The sequence below is a fragment of the Rhinoderma darwinii genome, chromosome 3, assembly GCF_050947455.1.
Source record: "Rhinoderma darwinii isolate aRhiDar2 chromosome 3, aRhiDar2.hap1, whole genome shotgun sequence".
NCBI lineage: Eukaryota > Metazoa > Chordata > Amphibia > Anura > Rhinodermatidae > Rhinoderma > Rhinoderma darwinii.
In genome coordinates this window covers 2,623,682-2,636,824 of record NC_134689.1, presented here as the reverse complement: position 1 = coordinate 2,636,824, position 13,143 = coordinate 2,623,682, and the positions used below count along the sequence as shown (strand labels likewise).

The following is a 13,143-nucleotide window of genomic DNA, read 5'->3' as shown; positions in this document are numbered from 1 at the left end:
ATTAAGCTGCAGTATCGGGCATAGTCACAACCAAATATATGGCTCTGTGCTGCGGATGCGGAGTGCACTGGAGCGCCGTGGTCCCTCACCCTCAGAACCTCACCAATCAGATACTCATGACCTATCCTAAGGATAGTCCATCAATATTACAGTCCCTGAGAAGCCCCCATAATATGACTACTAGTCACCTGCATTTTAAGAGGACAAATCTCTATGTTACAGAGTTGGAATTGGCGACTCCACCACTAGATGGCATCATTCTCCCGGGGGTCACCAGGCGCAGCATTCTAGATCTGGCTATTAAATGGGTATGTAGAAATTGTTCTCTGGTGTCAGCCACTTAACAAGAACTTAGATTTCTCAGCCAATAAGAAAGATGAATATAAGAGCCCATGTCTCGCTGTCCATCATTGAACGTGTCCGTCCGTCCGTCCGCAGGGGGAGTTTAAGGTGTCGGAGCGATACCTGACCATGGCAGAGCTAATAAAAGCACTGGAGGAGGATCGCGTCAAGGAGATGTTTGGCGCTGGAACGGCCTGCGTCGTGTGTCCGGTCGGAAGAGTACTGTACAAGGATGAGGTGAGAGCGAGCGGCCCTGAAATCTCCGCCGTCCCGATCCCCTTGTATACGTGTCCGATATAATGTATGTATTCCTGTGTTTCTTTGCTTTATTATATGTACAGTATTTATAAAAAATATTCACCCCCCCCCCCTTTGGATCGAGGTCTTGATCATATCGATTCCTCAGACGCTTTGGCTTTATTTTTGGGGTTGCCTGTGAATCAATCTTCTCCCAGGTGGCAGTTCTCTTGCAGACTGCAGCAGGTTTTCCTCCAGAACTTCCCTTTTGGGCGGCTTTACACGAGCGTGTGCGTTTTGCGCGCGCAAAAAAACAGCTCCGTGTGTCATCACATATGGTGCGCGGCTGGGTGATTTTCGCGCAGCCGCCATCATTATGACACTCTGTTTGGATGTTTGTAGCACGTGGTGCTTTTCTGTTTTCATTCATACTTTTTACTGCTGTTGCGTGAATCACGTGCGTCCCACGGAAGTGCGTCCGTGTGGTGCGTGTGATTTTCACGCACCCATTGACTTCAATGGGTGCGTGATGCGCGAACAACGCACAAATATAGGACATGTCGTGAGTTTCACGCAGCGGACACACGGACACACGCTGCGTGAAACTCACGGACAGTCCGCACGGCCCCATAGAGTAACACAGGTCCGTGCGACGTTGGTGTAAATCCGCCCTTATTTTGCTGCTTTTATTTCCCCTTCTATCTTCACAAGCCGTTCAGGGCCCAGAGCAGAGGAGCCCCCATAACGCTGCAGCCGCCGCCCTGCTGTGTTTTAGGGGTGGGAGGTGTTTGCATTTTCTCATAAAACTGGGCAATAGTTGTAGCTCGATCAGAGTTGTCACAGGTCTCTTGTTGGCCTCCCCCACTGGAGCCCCTCTTAGCTGTTCTTTTGGGAGGGTGGGGGGGGGGGGCGCTACTCTACAGCTCTGTTGTAGTCCATTGTTCCACTACTCCGAGGTCTATTCACTGACTGGCGACGTCCTTCTGTTGTTTTTCTGTTCGTCGAGACCTCGCGCTCCTCTCGCGCTCCTCTCGCGCTCCTCTCGCGCTCCTCTCGCGCTCCTCTCGCGTTCCTCTCGCGCTCCTCTCGCGCTCCTCTCGCGCTCCTCTCGCGCTCCTCTCGCGCTCCTCTCGCGCTCCTCTCGCGCTCCTCTCGCGCTCCTCTCGCACATCTCACACTTCTACATTTTGTGTTTTACTAGAACTTACAAATCCCGACTATGGAGAATAAGCTGGCGGCACGCTTCCTGAAGGAGCTGACCGATATCCAGGTGAGAGGACTCAAATGTTATCCAGTCAGTCACTGCCAGCCCGAGATCTGCATACCCTGTCCCTAAATACTCTGTTCTGCTGTGGACCCTGCTGCACTATGTAACTCTCAATCTGTGACCTTCCACTTGTCTCCATTCCCTTCCTCACATTATGACATTGCCCCGTCACATACAGCTCTGTCCTTACTAACATCACATGGATGGACAGGTCACTGCCTCCCTCCGCCCCTGAGATACTCTGTGCTGCTTTGGACCCTTCTACTTCCACTATGTATCTCTCAATCTGTGACCTTCCACGTGTCTCCATTCCCTTCCTCACATCATGACACTGCCCCGTCACATACAGCTCTGTCCTTACTAACATCACACGAGTGGACAAGTCACTGCCTCTTACTCCTCTCCTGAAATACTCTGTTTTGCTGAAACCCCAACTCCTTCGACTATGTAACTCCTTAGATCTGAGATCCAGCTTCATTTTATAAGTGCTTAGATCACTGTCTTCCACAAGATTGACGCACTTTGCTGAAATACTCTGTACTGCTGTTTTTGTATTGTTCTATTGATACAAATGTATTATTTTTTCTGTATTGTTTCAGTACGGAAGAACAGAGAGCGAGTGGCCGGTGCTCGTGGGAGATTCCTAAACTCTCCCCATCCATGGGTTGAGCGGAGCGGAGATCCAGCATAAATCTGGGGTCCCGGATGTTATTAGATTATTAGTTTAGGTTTAATGAGCAGAAATCTCGTCCTCGGAATCTGTGCTGTGAATTGTTACAATATGTCGCTGCGTCGTGACGTCACAGATCCGCAGATCGTCTCTCCTCTCCGGCTCTTGCGGTGACATTCTTGGTTGCCGCTTGTTGTCCTTAAATCTGATGAATCAGGAATTTTATGTGTTAAGAATCACGGAGCGCCTGGAAGCCGCAGTCCCGGGACACGGTCGTATTTTCTCCCATTTCTGGGTCCAAAGAAAATATCATTTTTCAATGTGTTTAACTGTGAAGAACGTTCAATCAGCGCATTCAGCTTAACCATTTCCTCCCCGACAAATTCTCCACATTTTAATCCAGGTCACCTGTTAGGCTGGAATCACACGCGCAGTTTTTGGTGCCAAAGCCCAAAGTGGATCCAAAAAAAGGAAAAGTATAAAGGAAGGACTGATACTTCTCTCTATTGCATCTTCTCATGCGTTTAGTTAAAAAAACAAAAAAAAACCTGCATCAAAAACTGCCACGAAAAGAGCATGTGTGAATACAGCCTTAGACCAGGATCACACTCACAGTTTTGATGCAGTTTTTGGCTCCGTTTTTTGAGAAGCCTGAAGTGGATCCAAAAGGAAGGAAAGGTATAAAGAAAAGACTCATCCGTCTCCTTTTTTTTCTGTTCATTTCTTTGTTTGGCTAAAAAAACGGAGGGAAAAATGGCACCAAAAACTGCATCAAAACTGCGTGTCTGATCATGGCCTAAAGGTAAAGCAATATTTGTTAAAGCACAAGAGTTTATTAAAGCACAAAAACCAACCGACCTTACCAATACTTTACTTCTCTCGTACTGATCTAGACTTCTATTATGTCCTTTACTCCAATCACATCCAGAGCTGCAATCACTATTCTGTCATTACATTGTATACTACTCCAGTCACCTGCAGAGCTGCAGTCACTATTCTTCTTTTACATCATGTCTTATACTAGTCACACCCAGAGCTGCACTCACTGTTCTGCCATTGTATTCTGTTTTATATGCCAGTCACCTGCGGAGCTGCACTCACTATTCTGCTTTTACATCATCTTATACTAAAGTCACACCCAGAGCTGCACTCACCCATTGTATTCTGTTTTACATGCCAGTCACCTCCAGAGCTGCATGCGTTATTTTGCTTTTACATCATGTCTTATACTCCAGTCACACCAAGAGCTGTGCTCGCTATTCTGCTATTGCATTATGTTTTATACTCCAGTCACTTTCGGAGCTGCATGCACTATTCTGCTTCTACATCATTTCTTATACTCCAGTCACAACCAGAAATGCAGTGACAATTCCGCTGCTACATCATGTCTTATACTCCAGTTACATTCAGAGCTGCTGCTACAACTTTACTCTTACATCATTTCTTATACTCCAGTCCCATGCAGAGCTGCATTCACTCCTTTGTTGTTATTTAATTTCTTATACTCTAGTTACATCCAGAACTCGGTTCATAATCTGGTTGGTTTCCTATTCGCTCTCAGACTGAACCTCTCGCTGCCGCCGCTGCCGGATAGTTCCGTGTCGTAGGTTGTTGGGTGGCATTGTGTACGTGCGGTATACACTATAATGTAGTGTCACCTATCATTGGCTCTCATCTGTTAGGGGTGTGTCTGACAGCAGAGTGTTGACAGAGTCCAAGCAGCAACTGACAAAAGTGTGAATACGGCTTTGGATGTGACTGGAGTAAAAAATATGATGCAACTAAAAATCAGTACAAGACAAGTAAAGTATTTTCAGAGTCGCTCTGTCACGTCATTACATAAGTTTAAAGGGCGCCACCACTTTCACGGACACAAATTAATTTTTTTCGTTTGTGTCAAGAAAAGGGGGCGTGGCCTTAAAGTTGCACAGACGCGGTTATAGCCACGTTTTCACCCCTTTATGAACATAAAATGGATGTTGTGTCGGTTGAACACCTTCGGTGCCCTGGAGTGCTGTGCGCCAATCTTTCCCGATCGCTATAACTTATTTGGCTTTATATTACACTCCACGTGGGGTTATAATTTCACTGCTCTGATTACGGAGCTCCATATATACTTTATTCTGTATACAGTTTTACATTAAGATTTTCCTATTTTGCCAAAGAACAGTTACGAATATCAGCGAGAGGCCAAATCTGTATTTCTGGTTTATTGGATGTGCAGATATAGGAGGTCTGGCAATATAGAATATTACTGACTCTGATAATCTGGCACCCGGCGGTTCAGTCCGTTGGTCTGGCACGGTTACTTCTACATACAGCCTCATGCTGGACCAGCGGATGTTTGGGTGCTGGATTATCGGAATTTTATTTTTAATGTTGTTTGAACATCGTTTAAGAGATTCGTAATTAGATAATGATTAGTATAGAACAAGATCTTAAAGGGGAACTCCGGGAATGTCAATAAAGTTTATTGATGGATGTTTGTAATACATTATTATGGGCAGCCATACTCTGCTGGGTATATTACTAGTGAAAAGAGCTGTATACACAAGATGGCGTCTGTTGCTGGGGTCACAGCTCACCGGGGCACATAGCAACCAATCGGATTCCAGCTTTCTTCTTTCTAATGCAGGGTAGAAAATGAAAGCAGAAATCTGATTGGTTGTTATGGGCAACTGGTCCAGTTTACAGTCTACACTATTTTTTTAATTGTATTTCAATAAACTTTATTAACACAAAATAAAAAAATGCATATGTTAATTCATCAGAAGGGAAAGGGTTTATGCAAATGTGTAATAATAGAGGCTTTCTAATGTTTGTGGGCGTTCCCGTGCAGAATGGGGGCGGGGTTTAGAGATTCAAATGTTGGCGAGTATGGTGGTAACGCATGCGTCGCGTAAGACTCCGGTCACACACGCAGGTTTCCTTTCAGTGAAGTGTGTGTCACCTGTACAATGACAACTAATAGAGACCCCGTTAATCTGACACCCCTACAATCCGTGTTATATTACCGAAAATTACACAATATAAATAATTTACTATTAAACCATTCAATCCAAGGAAAACATTGTGATGTTCTTCGCTGTTCTATAGTTTGTGGGTCATGGCGATCGGTTTATTTTCCCTCCATGTTGTTGCCTTAGCGATGGACTGATTCCTCCTGTCATATCATTATAATATATTCAGGGATTACGTAATTAGTGAACAATTATAAAGATATTATGTATGAGACGGCGATAAAGTGTGAACTTCTTGCACTGAATCCACCGGTGTATAATCTGCAATAAATACGTGTTTGATAAGCAAAATCCATGTGTGAAATTTATATACAATGAGGGGGCAGGAACCCGGGGGATCGGGGGGCAGGAACCCAGGGGGATCGGGGGGCAGGAACCCGGGGGATCGGGGGGCAGGAACCCAGGGGGATCGGGGGGCAGGAACCCAGGGGGATCGGGGGGCAGGAACCCAGGGGGATCGGGGGGCACACGGTATAATGACACTGGAGCCCAACATTACATGATAATAACCGCACGTTCATTGTCTCCCTCTACTGGTCACCTGTATAATTACATCTACAAAGCTGACAAACACGGCGGATATTCGATATAAAGTAAAAAAAAAAAATAGGGGGCAGTATTATAGTAGTTATATTCTTGTATATAGGAGCAGTATTATAGTAGTTATATTCTTGTATATAGGAGCAGTATTATAGTAGTTATATTCTTGTATATAGGAGCAGTATTATAGTAGTTCTATTCTTGTATATAGGGGCAGTATTATAGTTGTTATATTCTTGTATATAGGGGCAGTATTATAGTAGTTATATTCTTGTATATAGGGGGCAGTATTATAGTAGTTATATTCTTGTATATATAGGGGCAGTATTATAGTAGTTATATTCTTGTATATAGGGCGCAGTATTATAGTAGTTATATTCTTGTGTATATATAGGGGCAGTATTATAGTAGTTATATTCTTGTATATAGGGCGCAGTATTATAGTAGTTATATTCTTGTATATAGGAGCAGTATTATAGTAGTTATATTCTTGTATATAGGAGCAGTATTATAGTAGTTATATTCTTGTATATAGGAGCAGTATTATAGTAGTTATATTCTTGTATATAGGGGGCAGTATTATAGTAGTTATATTCTTGTATATAGGAGCAGTATTATAGTAGTTATATTCTTGTATATAGGGGGCAGTATTATAGTAGTTATATTCTTGTATATAGGGAGCAGTATTATAGTAGTTATATTCTTGTATATAGGGGGCAGTATTATAGTAGTTATATTCTTGTATATAGGAGGCAGTATTATAGTAGTTATATTCTTGTATATAGTGGCAGTATTATAGTAGTTATATTCTTGTATATAGGGAGCAGTATTATAGTAGTTATATTCTTGTATATAGGGAGCAGTATTATAGTAGTTATATTCTTGTATATAGGAGCAGTATTATAGTAGTTATATTCTTGTATATAGGAGGCAGTATTATAGTAGTTATATTCTTGTATATAGTGGCAGTATTATAGTAGTTATATTCTTGTATATAGGGAGCAGTATTATAGTAGTTATATTCTTGTATATAGGAGCAGTATTATAGCAGTTATATTCTTGTATATAGGGGCAGTAATATAGTAGTTATATTCTTGTATATAGGAGCAGTATTATAGCAGTTATATTCTTGTATATAGGGGCAGTATTATAGTAGTTATATTCTTGTATATAGGAGCAGTATTATAGTAGTAATATTCTTGTATATAGGAGCAGTATTATAGTAGTTATATTCTTGTATATATGAGCAGTATTATAGTAGTTATATTCTTGTATATAGGGGGCAGTATTATAGTAGTTATATTCTTGTATATAGGGAGCAGTATTATAGTAGTTATATTCTTGTATATAGGAGCAGTATTATAGTAGTTATATTCTTGTATATAGGAGCAGTATTATAGTAGTTATATTCTTGTATATAGGAGCAGTATTATAGTAGTTATATTCTTGTATATATGAGCAGTATTATAGTAGTTATATTCTTGTATATAGGGGCAGTATTATAGTAGTTATATTCTTGTATATAGGGGGCAGTATTAGGGCGGGTTCACACATGGCGGAATTGCACTTAAATTCCGCTGCGGACACTCCGCAGCGTTAATCCGCAGCGGAGCCGTTTCTACATTGACTTTCACTTTAATTTAGCAGTGTTCGTTTACACGATGCGTACAATTCCGCTGCGGAGCATAGGCTGCGGAGCGGAATTTGGTGTCCGCAGCATGCTCTGTCTGTTGCGGAGCAGTGGCGGACTCATGGCGGAATTTCTCCATTGACTTCAATGGAGATTCTAAGTTCCGCAATGAAGTCCGCAGCTGTCATGCACATGTCATGTGTGCTGCGGATGCGTCTTGCTTTTTTAACTTGACATTTCTTCATTCTGGCTGGACCTAGGTATTTCTAGGTCTACAGCCAGACTGAGGAAGTCAATGGGGCTCCCGTAATGACGGGAGCGTTGCTAGGAGACGTCTGTAAATAGTCACTGTCCAGGGTGCTGAAAGAGTTAAGCGATCGGCAGTAACTGTTTCTGCACCCGGGACAGTGACTACCGATCTCAATATACATGTATCTGTAAAAAAAAATGAAGTTCGTACTTACCGAGAACTCCCTGTTTCTGTCTCCAGTCCGGCCTCCCAGGATGACGTTTCAGTGTAAGTGACGGCTGCAGCCAATCACAGGCCAAGCACAGGCTGCAGCGGTCACATGGACTGGCGCGTCATCCAGGGAGGTCGGGCTGGATGCCGAAAGAGGGACGCGTCACCAAGACAACGGCCGGTAAGTATGAAAATCGTTTACTTTCACTAGGGAAAGTGCTGTCCCTTCTCTCTATCCTGCACTGATAGGGAGAAGGGAAGCACTTTTCCTGCAGTCCGCAGCAGCTAGTCCGCATCAATGTACTGCACATTTTGTGCAGATCCGCTGCAGAATCTGCAACGCAGATTCTGTGCGGCATTGATGCGGACAGTTGCGGAGGAATTCCGCCATGTGTGGTCATGCCCTTATAGTAGTTATATTCTTGTATATAGGAGCAGTATTATAGTAGTTATATTCTTGTATATAGGAGGCAGTATTATAGTAGTTATATTCTTGTATATAGGAGGCAGTATTATAGCAGTTATATTCTTGTATATAGGGGCAGTATTCTAGTAGTTATATTCTTGTATATAGGAGCAGTATTATAGTAGTTATATTCTTGTATATAGGGGCAGTATTATAGTAGTTATATTCTTGTATATAGGAGCAGTATTATAGTAGTTATATTCTTGTATATAGGGGGCAGTATTACAGTAGATATATTCTTGTATATAGGAGGCAGTATTATATCAGTTATATTCTTGTATATAGGGGCAGTATTATAGTAGTTATATTCTTGTATATAGGAGGCAGTATTATAGCAGTTATATTCTTGTATATAGGGGCAGTATTATAGTAGTTATATTCTTGTATATAGGAGCAGTATTATAGTAGTTATATTCTTGTATATAGGGGCAGTATTATAGTAGTTATATTCTTGTATATAGGGGGCAGTATTATAGTAGTTATATTCTTGTATATAGGAGCAGTATTATAGTAGTTATATTCTTGTATATAGGGGGCAGTATTACAGTAGATATATTCTTGTATATAGGGGCAATATTATAGTAGTTATATTCTTGTATATAGGGGGCAGTATTATAGTAGATATATTCTTATATATAGGGGCAATATTATAGTAGTTATATTCTTGTATATAGGAGCAGTATTATAGTAGTTATATTCTTGTATATAGGGGCAATATTATAGTAGTTATATTCTTGTATATAGGAGCAGTATTATAGTACTTATATTCTTGTATATAGGAGCAGTATTATAGTAGTTATATTCTTGTATATAGGGGCAATATTATAGTAGTTATATTCTTGTATATAGGGGCAGTATTATAGTAGATATATTCTTATATATAGGGGCAATATTATAGTAGTTATATTCTTGTATATAGGGGCAATATTATAGTAGTTATATTCTTGTATATAGGAGCAGTATTATAGTACTTATATTCTTGTATATAGGAGCAGTATTATAGTAGTTATATTCTTGTATATAGGGGCAGTATTATAGTAGTTATATTCTTGTATATAGGGAGCAGTATTATAGTAGTTATATTCTTGTATATAGGAGCAGTATTATAGTAGATATATTCTTGTATATAGGAGGCAGTATTATAGTAGATATATTCTTGTATATAGGGGCGGTATTATAGTAGTTATATTCTGGTATATAGGGGCGGTATTATAGTAGTTATATTCTTGTATATAGGAGCGGTATTATAGTAGTTATATTCTTGTATATAGGAGCGGTATTATAGTAGTTATATTCTTGTATATAGGGGCAGTATTATAGTAGATATATTCTTGTATATAGGGGGCAGTATTATAGTAGTTATATTCTTGTATATAGGAGCAGTATTATAGTAGTTATATTCTTGTATATAGGAGGCAGTATTATAGTAGTTATATTCTTGTATATAGGGGCAGTATTATAGTAGTTATATTCTTGTATATAGGAGGCAGTATTATAGCAGTTATATTCTTGTATATAGGGGCAGTATTATAGTAGTTATATTCTTGTATATAGGAGCAGTATTATAGTAGTTATATTCTTGTATATAGGGGCAGTATTATAGTAGTTATATTCTTGTATATAGGGGGCAGTATTATAGTAGTTATATTCTTGTATATAGGAGCAGTATTATAGTAGTTATATTCTTGTATATAGGAGGCAGTATTATAGTAGTTATATTCTTGTATATAGGGGCAGTATTATAGTAGTTATATTCTTGTATATAGGAGGCAGTATTATAGTAGTTATATTCTTGTATATAGGGGGCAGTATTATAGTAGTTATATTCTTGTATATAGGGGGCAGTATTATAGTAGTTATATTCTTGTATATAGGGGCAGTATTATAGTAGTTATATTCTTGTATATAGGAGCAGTATTATAGTAGTTATATTCTTGTATATAGGGGGCAGTATTACAGTAGATATATTCTTGTATATAGGGGCAATATTATAGTAGTTATATTCTTGTATATAGGGGGCAGTATTATAGTAGATATATTCTTATATATAGGGGCAATATTATAGTAGTTATATTCTTGTATATAGGAGCAGTATTATAGTACTTATATTCTTGTATATAGGAGCAGTATTATAGTAGTTATATTCTTGTATATAGGAGCAGTATTATAGTAGTTATATTCTTGTATATAGGAGACAGTATAGTAGTTATATTCTTGTATATAGGAGCAGTATTATAGTAGTTATATTCTGGTATATAGGGGCGGTATAATAGTAGTTATATTCTTGTATATAGGAGCGGTATTATAGTAGTTATATTCTTGTATATAGGGGCGGTATTATAGTAGTTATATTCTTGTATATAGGGGCAGTATTATAGTAGTTATATTCTTGTATATAGGGGCAGTAATATAGTAGTTACATTCTTGTATATAGGAGCAGTATTATAGTTGTTATATTCTTGTATATAGGGGCAGTATTATAGTAGTTATATTCTTGTATATAGGGGCAGTATTATAGTAGTTATCTTCTTGTATATAGGGGCAGTATTATAGTAGTTATATTCTTGTATATAGGGGCAGTATTATAGTAGTTATATTCTTGTATATAGGGGCAGTATTATAGTTGTTATATTCTTGTATATAGGGGCAGTATTATAGTTGTTATATTCTTGTATATAGGAGCAGTATTATAGTAGTTATCTTCTTGTATATAGTTGGCAGTATTATAGTAGATATATTCTTGTATATAGGAGCAGTATTATAGTAGTTATATTCTTGTATATAGGGGGCAGTATTATAGTAGTTATATACTTGTATATAGGGGGCAGTATTATAGTAGTTATATTCTTGTATATAGGAGCAGTATTATAGTAGTTATATTCTTGTATATAGGGGCAGTATTATAGTAGATATATTCTTGTATATAGGGGGCAGTATTATAGTAGTTATATTCTTGTATATAGGGAGCAGTATTATAGTAGTTATATTCTTGTATATAGGGGGCAGTATTATAGTAGTTATATTCTTGTATATAGGAGCAGTATTATAGTAGTTATATTCCTGTATATAGGGGGCAGTATTATAGTAGTTATATTCTTGTATATAGGAGACAGTATAGTAGTTATATTCTTGTATATAGGAGCAGTATTATAGTAGTTATATTCTTGTATATAGGGGGCAGTATTATAGTAGTTATATTCTTGTATATAGGAGCAGTATTATAGTAGTTATATTCTTGTATATAGGGGGCAGTATTATAGTAGTTATATTCTTGTATATAGGAGCAGTATTATAGTAGTTATATTCTTGTATATAGGGCAGTATTATAGTAGTTATATTCTTGTATATAGGAGCAGTATTATAGTAGTTATATTCTTGTATATAGGAGCAGTATTATAGTAGTTATATTCTTGTATATAGGGGGCAGTATTATAGTAGTTATATTCTTGTATATAGGGGGCAGTATTATAGTAGTTATATTCTTGTATATAGAGGGCAGTATTATAGTAGTTATATTCTTGTATATAGGAACAGTATTATAGTAGTTATATTCTTGTATATAGGAGCAGTATTATAGTAGTTACATTCTTGTATATAGGGGCGGTATTATAGTAGTTATATTCTTGTATATAGGGTCAGTATTATAGTAGTTATATTCTTGTATATAGGAGGCAGTATTATAGTAGTTATATTCTTGTATATAGGGGCGGTATTATAGTAGTTATATTCTTGTATATAGGGTCAGTATTATAGTAGTTATATTCTTGTATATAGGAGGCAGTATTATAGTAGTTATATTCTTGTATATAGGGGCGGTATTATAGTAGTTATATTCTTGTATATAGGGTCAGTATTATAGTAGTTATATTCTTGTATATAGGAGGCAGTATTATAGTAGTTATATTCTTGTATATAGGGGCAGTATTATAGTAGTTATATTCTTGTATATAGCGGCAGTATTATAGTAGTTGTATTCTTGTATATAGGAGCAGTATTATAGTAGTTATATTCTTGTATATAGGGGCAGTATTATAGTAGTTATATTCTTGTATATAGGGGCAGTATTATAGTAGTTATATTCTTGTATATAGGAGCAGTATTATAGTAGTTATATTCTTGTATATAGGGGCAGTATTATAGTAGTTATATTCTTGTATATAGGGGCAGTATTATAGTAGTTATATTCTTGTATATAGGAGCAGTATTATAGTAGTTATATTCTTGTATATAGGAGCAGTATTATAGTAGTTATATTCTTGTATATAGGGGCAGTATTATAGTAGTTATATTCTTGTATATAGGGGCGGTATTATAGTAGTTATATTCTTGTATATAGGGTCAGTATTATAGTAGTTATATTCTTGTATATAGGAGGCAGTATTATAGTAGTTATATTCTTGTGTATATGGGGATAATCTAGATGTTCTAGGTGGATTTATTACATATGTTCTGTATATGTTTTTGTCTGCTGTGCTGTGAATCTTTTGTGGGTGTAGATATCCGTCAGTTGT

The 13,143-nt window shown here is 38.0% G+C and overlaps 1 protein-coding gene across 2 annotated transcripts in view; it reads left to right on the top strand.

Moving 5' to 3' along the window:
* Positions 1-5,827, top strand: part of BCAT1 (branched chain amino acid transaminase 1) — a 48,107-nt gene extending 42,280 nt beyond the window's left edge. For both annotated transcript variants that reach the window (XM_075855648.1, XM_075855647.1), the window contains exons 8-11: positions 223-308; positions 439-579; positions 1,781-1,849; positions 2,446-5,827. In XM_075855648.1, the coding sequence (XP_075711763.1) occupies positions 223-308; positions 439-579; positions 1,781-1,849; positions 2,446-2,493 (344 nt within the window). In that variant the 3' untranslated portion in view covers positions 2,494-5,827. The remainder of the gene's footprint in view (positions 1-222; positions 309-438; positions 580-1,780; positions 1,850-2,445) is intronic.
* The last annotated feature ends 7,316 nt before the right edge of the window (positions 5,828-13,143 follow it).